The sequence below is a fragment of the Prinia subflava genome, chromosome 6 (assembly GCF_021018805.1).
Source record: "Prinia subflava isolate CZ2003 ecotype Zambia chromosome 6, Cam_Psub_1.2, whole genome shotgun sequence".
Taxonomy (NCBI): Eukaryota; Metazoa; Chordata; class Aves; order Passeriformes; family Cisticolidae; genus Prinia; species Prinia subflava.
In genome coordinates, this window is record NC_086252.1 from 33,780,988 (window position 1) to 33,793,606 (window position 12,619).

A 12,619-nucleotide genomic window follows, 5' to 3' on the forward strand; every position below is an offset into this window, starting at 1 on the left:
GACTTTTGGACCCCTTTGCACTCTTTGAGGCCATAAGATCTCTAAAGTCCATAATGGAAATGAGAACAGACCTTTTAAATAGTTTTAATTAAGCAGTTTAACCATCCTAATTAAAACATTTCTAGAACAGCAGTGTTTTCCTAACAGTAGTGGTATTTCAAGTAGTTTTTCCTGTGTATTTCCCATCCTGGGGAAAGCTGGGCCAGTTGAGGAGAGGCAAACACACCAAGATGGGAGAGAAACAGTTCCTGCAGAGAAGAGGATCTGCTCATTTGCAGTGTGTTGGTGACAGCTGCCATGTGCCAAAGGATTGTCTGGTGCGATGGAGGACACGGCAATGTTTGCTGGAATGCTGGGGCTCCCCATAATGCACATTTTGTTTCTGCTCCATCCCATTGCAGAGGCTAAAATAAGCACTAACATGTTTTATTAGCAGAAAAGTGATCTTTGATTTTCCCCCTGCCTCTGGCTGGTTTCAGCTCTGTTTTGTGTGGTGCAGGAACGTTGTGGGTTGCTGCTCTTGGCTGTTTCTCTTTGGGTCTGCCTTGCTGGCTGCTGCTCATGCTTCATGGGCCTGACCTATGCTTGGCTGCTGCAGGGTTGGTGTTTCACACTGCTGGAGATACTGAGCGTTCCAGAGGCTGCCTCTTACATCAGCCACAAACTCTCACTTACGCTGTTATCTTTCACAGCACCTGTTATTAAAGCCTGTCTTTTCCACTCAGGTTTTCTTTGAGCAGTGTGGCAAATAAAAATAATCGGTTGCAGTGGTAACAAAACAACACACAGAAGGACCTTGCTCCCTGCAGCCTGGTGCTGTTTCCCATGGATATATCTTGAATCACCTTTGTTACACCTCTTACCACAATGCTAAAACTTCTATTGTGCATTTCTGATACTCCAGTTGTTGTACATGCATGTATTTAGCATGTTCCCAGGCTCCAATCACTAGCAGCAGTACAGGTTCTTTAAATGTTACCCTTGAAAACTTCAGGGTTTCATAACTTTTTTTTATACTGCTGCTGGTGCCTTTGAGAGACATTTATTAGTTAATAAGGTACAGATATAATCTTTCACTCTTACCTAGTTTGGCATTCACAATCTCAAGTCCCTCTCCATCATTTCATTTGCACAGACACATTAGTTAAGACTGTGTACTTCTCTACTGGTAATATCCTTCTTAATTACAGCTTTTAACAGATTTTCCATCCAGCCAGATGTTTCAGACAAAATTCAGGGAAGTTCTAATAATCATAGAAAATGTTGCCAAAAGGGATCTTTGTGAAATTTGCATCTAGTGTGGGGCTTGCTTTTCTTGTAAAGGCTTGTCATGTCTGTGATAAGCAACCCATCAAAAATAATTTTCTGCTTGTCATTTTCCATCATATGTTTGTGCAGTGCATTATTCCTGCTGGGTGTGGCACTACCAATGTTTCTACACTGAAACACATCTTTTTAAGAACATTTCTTGTTTGATTTTTCTATGAGTTAATCCCAGATTATAACCAGCCCTCCAAAGTTATCACATGTAAATTTAACCATCATCCAAATAAATAATTAAAAATGTTTTACTAATTCAGACCTGAGAGGTCCTTCTGATAGAAAAAGACCCCTACCTATGACTGTTTCTATTTTTGGAAATCCTCTTTATAGGCTTGTTGAGTTCCTACTTTCTCCAGGAATTTTTTTTGCTCCCCTCTTGATATGCATATCTGGATGCCCCTTGTCTTGTCTTATCTGGCATGATAGATTTTGGCAGACTAAAATTATGGGGTTTTCCTGAGAAGTCCTTGCATTTTTCTTTTTATTCTATTCTACAAACTTTGTTTCCAGAGAGCCCTAAACTCATCGCTTCATAAAATCACAGGAAAAATTAGATTGAAAAGGACCTTTTGAGTTATTTGATACATCTTCCATTTTCAAAGCAAGGCTGACTTTAAAGTTAGACCCAACTGGGCCCTCGCTCTGCCAAGTTCTGAGGCTCTCCAAGGAAGAGGCTTCCACAGCCTCCCTGGATGACCTGTTCCAGTGCTTAACCGTGCTTGTGGTGAGAAGCTTTCTTCCTTAAGTAAAAGAAGATAAAGATTCAATCATTGCAACTTGTGATTTTTGCCGCTTGTGCTGTCATTGTGTGTCCCTTGAATAGCCTGGCTCTGCCATCCCGTGCAGCTGTTGTGAGGCTGCTGTTGGATTTCCACCTTCTTGGCTTTCTTGTCTCCATTTTAACCTCTTCTTTTCCCACAGCCTGTCCTGGATGTCCGGTGTTCCAACCCTCTTACTGTCCCAGTGGCTCTCTGCAGTGATTTTTGTTGCTAAAGTCACCTTTGTCTCTAATATAAGGGATTAATTTGAGACTCCTGCCCCTCGTTTTTTACTGTTTGGTAAAGATGTTGTTATCCTTCTCTCATCCTGCATCTTTTCACTGGATATAGAATTGGTATTTTAGATTAAAATGAGCTCTGAGAGTTCATATTTTGTCTAGTTATTTGTTTGGAGACTTCATTTTGCTGCTTTTTCCACCAAAGATGTTACTTCCCTAGGAAAACTGAGCTTTGTGGCACCCTTTCAGGATAGAGCACAGCTGTCTGATCTTATCTGGGCCTGACAGATGCCTTTCCTTCCCACCAAGCTCCACTGTCTTTTTGAAAGAATTACCTGTTTCTGCAATCTTTGCATTTAAAAATGATCTGCATACATATGCTTGGAAAGTAGGGCTTATTTTAATAATGTGAAGGAAATACAATAAGATGTTGGAGAGCGATGCCCTAACAAGTAGAATTACTTTTATCACTTCCTTGTTCCATCACCCATTTCAGTGTAATTGTCTTATTTGTATTGGCTTCTCCTTTGGAAGAAAACAGCAATTTCCAAATGTTTAATTAAAACCTCACAACACTACTGTGATATGAATGTAGTAAATGAAAGAGGGAAGATAATGCCTTTCTAAAGCAACTTTTGTCTTAAGTATTTTGTTATATTTTCTCTGTCACCAAAACAGGGATCACTTTCTTTGGTGCACCATAGTTTACGTGTATCAAGATGTCAAATCCTTGCAAAGAGGGAGATTTCTTGGCATCACAGGGAATATCCTCCATGGTGGGCTACTGGTTACTCTTCTTTATTCATCCACGCCTTCTCTTTCTCCTTCCTTTTCTGAGGAAGCCTGTGTTCCTTGCTGTACAGCATCAAAAGTGGGATGAATCTTCAAGGTTTCTAAGACTTTCTATTATGTTGTAACAGCTAAAGGATTTCACTTGAAATAAGAACCTGGGTTACCTGGGTATGAATGTATATTCAAATTTTGAGAAGGTTTTTGAAGAAATATGTCCAGAGCAGCCAGTTTAGTCATTTTCACTATTAAGAAATGGCCTTTCCCCCCTAAGCTTTCATGAAGCTCTATGGTATTTTTTATCCCAGTAATAATTTTCTTTTCGTCCCTCACAATCCTCATGTTGATTTGTTAGAAAAACTTTTTTTCAACCTTCAAAGGATTCCTGGTGTAAGAGATCTCCCAGATGTCTTGCAGAACGCTGTCTATTTTAGCTAATTTTATATAAATTCTTTCTCCTCACCTTGTATTATCCAGGAGCTCTTACTGTTATTAATCAAGAAGTCATTCTCTCTTTTCGGAGGTGTTATTTAGGCAGTCACTTTAGGTTTTATATAAATTTTGTTGATATTCTGTCAGTGCAGTGTCAACAATCTCAGTGTAACAGGCCAAAGCACAGAAACATGGCAGGGACTGCTCACACCCTGGGCTTAAAGAATTAAATTTAAAAATTAAAGAATTGTCTGCCCTGATGAACTTCCACTGATGAATCAACCTCTTCCTTTCTTCTCCCTCCATTTTGCCCCATCCTTTCCCTCCCTCCATCCCTCCTGTGTTTGGCATTTAGGATCTTGTACAGGCCCTGAGCAGAGGAGCTCACTTCTCATTTTTCCCGAGCTTTCCACCCACCTCCCTTCTCTCCTGCCAATGCACACACATGGTGCATTCATACACATGTCAGCGTGCTGCTGAAACCTTGGAGAGATAGATTTGAAAACAGTAAAGAAAAGGATTAAATACTTATATCTTGAGAGGGCTATAGAAGAGAACTTCCATCTTAGTTTTTGCAGTTTATTGTTTAAATTAGTAACAAAAATACTGTTTATTTTAGCAAATATAATCACATTTTGCAAACAAATACAGATTTTTGTAAAGAAGCAGATTTTCCAAGAAAGAAAACTTCTGTTTTGTAGAACAGAAATGAAAATAGAAGCTAACATATGAAACTACTTTGACTTACATTATGATTAATTCATAAATAACCAAGAACTATGTTCAAATGCTTCTTTAAACTTAACCAGTAAAGTCAAACAACATGATTTATTCACTTTGCTTGGTGCTGTTTTTATACAGTGATGTAGCAGCCTAAGTACAATGATTTATACAAAGTACTACGCTTGGATTATTTTAACAATAATTTAATAGGATCTGAGATCAAATGGTGTATATCTCACTGTTTCTGCCTTATTCATGCATCATGTAAATTGAATATCCAAGTGTTTAGAGGAAAACAAAGCCGGGATTGACATCAGGCATGCCTCTGTTCATACATACAGAACAGAATGCACTCACAAATAAGTCAAACACCAAATATCTGCAGAACAAGAGGCTGTTTGGCACCTCTGGAAAAACTCACATCATTCCAATGCCTCACCATCAAGTAAGGCACTTGTTCTCAGACACCCTCAAGATTTTGACTTGTACATTTGTGCATGCCACAAACAATGCTGCTCCACGATTCAAAAAATAAGACTGATAAGACACAGAATCTCATACAGTAAAAACTCGGTAAAACACCTAATGGTGATGAGCTCTTTATGTGTGCAATCTGAGCCCTCAATTCATCTGTGTCTCCAGAAATTAAATTCTTTCCCCCTTGATTTATAGAAAACCCATTACAGAGTAACAGCTCAATCCTGTATTCCTGTATCTTTTTTCTTTTCTTTTTTTTTTTTTTTTTTTGGCTCCTGGGGTTAGAGAAGTTTTACATTACAAATAAATTTCAGCAAAGTGAAGGATTTGTCCCCAGTTTTCCTAATTTAAATACATAGAATTACACATATATAAACGTTCCTCAGAGAAATCACTCTTATAATTGCTTTGGATAGACGTTATCTGTCTATACCATAAATATTTGAGCCACAGTGCTCTGGGGTCTAATTTCTGCCACAATCAATCAGTGTTATTGAAATTCCTGTATTATGTAGTAATTGAAACCCTGAGAAACTCTTCAAGCTCAGTTGAATTCAACAGTTTATCCTGAGTAAAGAGAGAAGAATTTAATGTTACACTGAGCCACATTAAACAGGAGAGAAGGCTAAGTTGTTAGGGCCTGCTCCTGCTTTTGTCATTGAAAAGTATAAACCCTTTACAAAACTAAGGAGATAAAATCCCATTTAGAGGGAGAAAGCCAAATTCCTATAGGATTGTAGGAATTACTCATGAGAGTGTCAAGTTATGAGATTTCAGCTCACACTTTGGTACAAAAGTGGACCTCACATGTTGTACTTATTTCCTTTAATAACTAAGTATAAAGATATTAAATCTAAATATACTTCATTTGCCAAGAGCTACACTAAAAACTCTTCAAACTGCAGTAAAATCAGAGCATTTTGAAAACCCGAAATAAATAATTTTACTGTCTTTCCTACAAATTTCAAAATTCAGAGCATACTCAGTGCAAAATTTTCCTAAAATTGTTTGAAACCGTATTATGTTTTGCCATTTTAGGGTATCATATGAAATGATACAGCTAAATGAATAAATTAGTGTTGTCTATAAAGAGGTCAGATGCTGTGGTTTAATGTGTTCATAAGAATGTAGGGTCATCTTTAATTGTAGAGCAAATAACTTTTTAAAAGACAATTTTTTTCAAATTGATTAAAAAATTCCAGGAAGATATGTTTGTAGAACTCTGTACCCACACACAGAGGCCAACACAAGACAAAAATTTAAAAACACAGTGTACAAAGCTGGAAAGAGTTCCAGCTTCACAAATCAGTGCCAAAGCAAACAAAGACCATGCTCTGGCAGCAACTGAAAATCCCCTATTAAAAAAAGATTAATGATAGCAACCTTCTAAAAACAAAAACCTCCTCTCAATCCAGAAAAACACAGCCTGTAGCTTTTAATAACTGAAGAGAGTGGTGTGATGTGGAATCCCTGGGACTTTACTGGGGTATTTTTCTTTAAATTCAAAGGAAGGGCCTATAGCATTTCTGGAGGTACAGAAAGAGTGGCCACGGTGTGCTGGGCAGGGGAGAAGGGAAACTGAAAAGGTGAAGTTATAGAGGAGACACCACGGCCTTGCTCTTGCCAAGCCCTTCATAATGACTGCCAGAATTTGCTTTACACTCATGGAGGAGAGGGAGAGGAGAGGAGAGGAGAGGAGAGGAGAGGAGAGGAGAGGAGAGGAGAGGAGAGGAGAGGAGAGGAGAGGAGAGGAGAGGAGAGGAGAGGAGAGGAGAGGAGAGGAGAGGAGAGGAGAGGAGAGGAGAGGAGAGGAGAGGAGAGGAGAGGAGAGGAGAGGAGAGGAGAGGAGAGGAGAGGAGAGGAGAGGAGAGGAGAGGAGAGGAGAGGAGAGGAGAGGAGAGGAGAGGAGAGGAGAGGAGGGGAGAGGAGAGGAGAAGAGGGGAGGGGAGAGGAGGGGAGGGGAGGGGAGAGCAGGGGAGGGGAGGGGAGGGGAGGGGGAGAGGAGAGGGAGAGGAGAGGGAGAGGAGAGGGAGAGAAAACTTTGTACAGAAAAGAAAGTGAACAACACAGAGCTGCTTCTTCAGCCCTGCTTGGCCAGGGAGCAAGGCTGGCCAGGAGCACTGCACAGATGGCATCAGGGCAGGAAAAAGGAGACAAGTTCTCCTCGCAGAACTCCTTGGAGTGGTGCAGTTACCAAGCTCTTAAAGAGCACAGAGTGCCTCCCAAAGTAACAAGTTAAGATTAATTAAAACCTAATTAATTATAACTAGCTATAAAAAACATTGCAAAATTAACCTATCTCTGTGTTTCTTAGGATCCAGCATTACTGGGGATTAAGATTTTAGCCTGCTTCTTCACTAATGTCCAAATCTGAAAAGAGAAAATGCTTATTTTCTTTTTAGAAAATGCCTTTTAGAGTTACTTCTGAAAAAAAAAAATATACAAGTTAGCAAACTGAGAGGAGATAAACAACCTCAGTGATGTACAGGGCACAATTATGGAACAACCTGGGTGATGGGTAGAAGCCCTTGGGAAACCCTCCGTGCCAGACAGATTTAGGAGTACCCCGTGCTATTTAAAGGCTGGCACGACTCGCGGTGCTAATGAGAGCATCGCTTACACCGCGCTTCTCCCCTTTCCTCTGCTGTGCTGGCCGCGTCCCGTGCCGCTGTGCACCCTGCTTTCACTGCAGGTTTCCCGACTTTCTGTGAACGCCTCAAAATAATCTTCCAGCATCGCTGAGACCTCCCAAGCATGTCAGCTGTCGGCATCAGCCCCTGTCCCCAGGGACGGGCGTGCGGCCGGGGGAGTGGGCGGCAGCGCTGCGGGCAGCCCGGGCTGCGCTGGAGGCGGAGGGCACGGCGTGTTCATGACAGCCTCCCCTGACAGGGGACACTGTGTGTTTGCAAGTTCAAGTTTCATCATGCGACACAGGTTTAGGAGGCATCAGGATCAGGGCTTGGCTGCTGAGGTTTAACATTTCTCGCGCTAAAATAGCTGCCGCACCAGGTGCAACCCTCTCAAGAGGGGCAGTGAACTTCATTTGCAAAACACCCTGAAAAAACCCCTCACAATATGAAAGAAAGTGCATAGGCTTAAAAAGTAACTCTTTTAGGACAGTGCTATCTAAATGTAAACATGCAGCACGAGTGAGGCGATGTTACCCAGAGCAGTGGCACAGTCAGAGCAGGAGCGGTGCGAGCCCTCAGCCTGTTCAGAGTCCGGTTACGGCTGGACCAGGTGATGGTTTCTCTCTTTCTCGGCGCTGTTCGATGGATAAAAACACAGGTTAGGAGGCACCAAGGACATCACTGAACCCCTGGCTGGGTCAATCCCAAACCCGCGGGGGATACCAATAACCAACCTCCCCAAAAGAGAGCTCCAAGGGCGCCATCCTGTAGCCAGCCCTTACCCGCTGCCGCTGCTCGCTCAGGCAGAAGGTGCAGATGGACCGAGGCGCGGAGGCACCCGGCGGCGAGCAGGGCTGCGGGGGCTGAGAGGGCTGAGAGGGCTGCGGGCAGGGCTGCGGGCAGGGCTGCGGACCGGGCTGTGAGCAGGGCTGCGGACAGGGCTGCGGGCAGGGCGGCGGGCAGGGCTGCTCGGCGGCGGCCGCCTCGTCCTGCCGGCGCTGCTGCAGCAGCAGCACGTTGGCCAGGTGCGAGATGTAGCTGGAGGCCAGGCGCAGCGTCTCCACCTTGGAGAGGCGGCGGTCGGCCGGGCGGGTGGGGATGAGCCTGCGGAGGGCGCCGAAGGCCGTGTTGACGCTGTGCGTGCGGTCCCGCTCCCGCGCGTTGGCCGCCGCCCGCCGCCCGCCGCCGCCCCGCGCCCGCCGCCGCCGCCCCGCGCCCGCGGCCCCCCGCGCCTGCCCCGGGCCCGCCGCGCCCCCGCCGCCCCGCATCGCTCCCGCCGCCGCCCCGCCGCTCCATCACTTTTATGCGCGGCAGGTGCCGCTTCGCCCCTGCTCGCCCCGTGTCCCGCCGGCCGCGCTTGGCGGCTGCTCCCGGCCGGGGGCCGCCGCCGCCGCACCTGTCGCGGCCCCGGGCTCGGCACCGGCTCCGCGGAAACCCCCCGCTCCTCCTCCTCCCGCTGCCGGGGGGGCTCGTCTGCGGCTCCCGCGGGAACAGCGCTCCCGCATCCGCCGCCGTGACCGATCCTTGGCTCCTCGTGGGGTGGACAACCCTCCTCAGTTTTTAGCCATTCTGCGCCCTTGTATTCCAAGTCTGTTCCACCCGTGTGTATGCATTGTGTGTGTGTGTGTGTGTATGTCACAGGATCATTCAGAGATCATGAAGTCCAACCTTTGACCGGTTGACAAGGTGATGACTTTGTCAACTAAACCATAGCATTAAATGTCATGTCCAGCTGTTTCTTGAACACCTCCAGAGGTGGTGATTCCACCACCCCCCTGGGCATCCCCTTCCAATTCTTGACAGCTCTTCATGTGATAAAATTCTTCCTCATGTCCAGCCTGAACCTGGAGGCTGTGTCCTCTTGTCCCTTCACTAGTTGCCTTGGAGAAGAGGCCGACTCCCACCTGGCTACAACTTCCTCTGAGGTTAGATTTTGGCTGGAGTGGGCTAAATAGATGGAGGTGGATTTCATCACCTTCCCCAGGCAACTCTAGACACACATACAAATCCAATTTCTCATTCTGTTCAGAATGAGTGTCTGCCTCAATCATTTACTTATTAAAAGGTCATCATAAGCACTAATTGATTACACCTCTTTTCTTCATAAAAATTTGACATCCTGTCTGAGCACAGAGACCCATGAAAGGTCATGGCACAGGTTTACTCAAATGAATCATCTCTCTCTGATTAAGCAGCCTACACTGACTCTTTTTCTGTGGCCCTGGAAGCTTATTTGTCGTGGCCTAAATATGAATCCTTCTTCCCAAATCAGGGCTGGATTAGCAGCGATATCTCTCTAATCATGGGTGCACACATTAAGGGTAGGCATGCAGACATGTTTGGCTGGGACTCGTGCCCTCTCAAAATACAGCTGGTACCAACAGGCAGGGCTGCAGTTCTGCAGTACCTTCCTCTGCTGGGATGGCAAAGTGCTGCTTTATTTTGGTTGCACTTTCTGTTTGGGCAGAAGTTGTAAGAAAATATGGACAAACAGCTCTGTCAGCCAGTTGCAGCAGTATCCTACCTTGGCCTATTAATGAGTAACTCTTTCATGAGATTTTCCTTCATATTACTTGGGAGAAAGAGGGAGAAAGACTTTTGATTTCCAGTTGGATGATGTTTTGGAGATTTTCGTGATTTCCGTAGCAAAATTTTGCTGCAATAAAATTAGCTTGAGGTTGAGGTGTTTGATAGCAAAGGCTGAAGAAAGGCAAGGCTGGATGAGCAGATGTGTGCCATGGTGTTGATCCAAAGGAATCCCTTTGGGGTGAAAGCAGGATGTGGCCCTTCATTGTCACATGCTGGGGAAAGCTGTGCTCAAAGTCGTGCGGTTTTCCTCAAGTTTGTGAATATAACATGTCCTACTCTCACAGCAGGATATTCTGTCTGCTTAACCATGCAAAAAGTAAATGATCTAGAAAGTTCTGGAGCTGAATTTCAATCCTTAGAAGTGCTGCTTTTTTGAAGTCTTCAGGTAAGCCTGCTCTGTCCTCCATGCAGGTTTCTTCCTTTTTGCCACCTCCAATATTTCTAGAATGAATTTCCTGACCAAAGTCAATGAAAAAACTTCCACTGACTTTAGTGGAGGCAAGATTTCACCCTTGATATGTTCTGGTAGCTGAGCAGTGGAGATAATTGATTCTTTGTCACACTCACTCATTTGCTTACCAGCATTTTCCTGTCCTTAGCATCTCAGTTTCTTTGTTTTTTCTTTCTTTTTTTTATTACTGAAGGTAAACCAAAACAAAATCAATCCCCTTCAACAAGAAGAACCCCGAGACAAAACTAAAACTGGTATTCTCAAAGTCAGAATTTCTGGCTTATTTGATAAACCAAGAATGAAGAAAAGGAAAAAGTGATACTCAGTAAGGAGATGATGCTGTGTCTGCAGAGAAAACCAGAAGGATTTTCTGTGACTTTACAGCAATAGCTAATTTGGGGGTTAAGGACAAAGGGGTGGCTGAATAATTCTTGTTCTGTTTCCAAGGCAGTTGGAAATAGTAATGCAAGAAATGTTTTGGGGTTTTTTTTTTGTTGTTAGATAAGGAGTCTTGTAAAAAGGCCAAAATGCTGGTGACTTTAATTACTAGGTTATTGATTGGGATAATATTTATGCAAGTGCTAGGAGGAGCGTATTCCTCAAGGAAGGTGCAGCATTGCTGTTATTTTACAATTTGCTGAATCGCTAATAGTGAGCAAGAATGGGGCTGCATGAATGCAAAACAGAAGAGTGGGCAATATTTTATGTGCAGTGATAAGCTTTTGCCTGAAATTTGCCTTCGTGCTACATGGAGAACATTATCTGATATCCATTGTAAGGAAGCATTCAACAGTATTCAAAAGACTGGAAATATGAAGTATCTCACTGATTAGTTGCAGTCTAGTGGCTGGTATTTCTTTAATTTGCCTTTATTTTTTGAAGAACAGTGTTAATAGGAAATAAAAAAAAAAAGAAGAATTCAGACGAAGGCAATTTGGAAAAGCTATACCTATGAAAAGAGCAAGTTATTTAGAGGATAACAAAAGAAACAAATCTAAATTAGCAACGCTGAATGTCTCTGGTCACAGCCAAGAAGCCTTCCAAATGTATTTCCATTAAATAGGAAGTACAACACAAAATTGTTCACTTGTTAAAAAAAAAAAAAAGACATTCAGAGACAAAAATGCCTTTAAAAAGAAGTACTTGAATGTTTGCAGTCTCATTCTGTGCCTGCAGGTCACCCTGGCTTCAGAGAGACACTTGTTTATTCAAGAGCAGAAATATGCCAGTATCCTATGGACAAAACTTCTGGGTTTTTTTCCCCAACTGTTCACATTTTTCTCCTCACTCCATGGTGCTTCTTGCCACACGCTGTGTTTTTTGAAGGATTATACTCTGTCTGCCTTCTCCATCAAAGCCATTACGCATACACATGTATTTTTATTTCTGCATACCATATTGCTCACACATATGAGAAGATAGATCTGTGGTAGGCAAAAACTGTAAAGATTTCCAAAACTGTACAGATTTCCAAACCACTGTTATGAACTGTTTTATTAACCAGGATGTTTCTGCAGTTTTTACCTGATGAAGCAGGTGCATGCTGTACTTCAATCCCACTTGACAGAAGGGAGAGTCCAGCTCTAACAAAGAGAAACAAATACAGGACGTTGATGGCTGGAAATGTCCACAGAGCTGCAAATAATATATTTGACAAAATGTTATCAATTTTGTGTCTGTCTCAGACTTTGGCTGGCTGTGACAACTACTGCTGTCCTTCACAAACCTGGGTGATGGAGTTGTCATTTTATTGCAATTTTTAATAAATGTGACTGCCATAAAATACCTGTTGATTCAGATAGCATTTTACTCTGTACAAGTTCTTTAAGGGAGTGATTTTAAGGAGAAAAGATTGAGGAGTAGTCAAAATATGGGATGGTGCAGGAGAATTTTTTGGAGAAGGAGGACTTGCATAGAGCGTGTTAAATGAGGAAAGGTTAATCAAGAGGTGGACTTAAGGCTTCATGTGTTAAAATCCTGTCAGGTGAGATGGTGAACCTTCCAGATTGTAATAAACATCCTGCACACATTTTGAGCTCTCAGTCTGCTACTGCAGTGCAAGTTCCCAGGCAGAGGAGGAGCAGAAGCAGCTCTGCCCTGCACTGCTGGTAGTTGATTAATGTGGGATCTAACAAGTCCCTTCTTGATATTCCAGCCAGCCAGATTTAGCATGACACTTATCTCTTCACTTGCAATCTCTTCCCTTAC

General features: G+C 43.4%; 1 protein-coding gene across 1 annotated transcript; it reads right to left on the reverse strand.

Moving 5' to 3' along the window:
• Positions 1-4,001: 4,001 nt before the first annotated feature.
• Positions 4,002-8,931, reverse strand: LOC134552440 (basic helix-loop-helix transcription factor scleraxis-like; the record flags this gene model as incomplete). Its single annotated transcript, XM_063401154.1, has 4 exons — positions 4,002-4,024; positions 7,906-8,006; positions 8,154-8,475; positions 8,768-8,931. Coding segments are annotated over 3 exons (537 nt in total), but the record flags the coding sequence as incomplete, so codon positions are not given.
• Between the last annotated feature and the right edge of the window lie 3,688 nt (positions 8,932-12,619).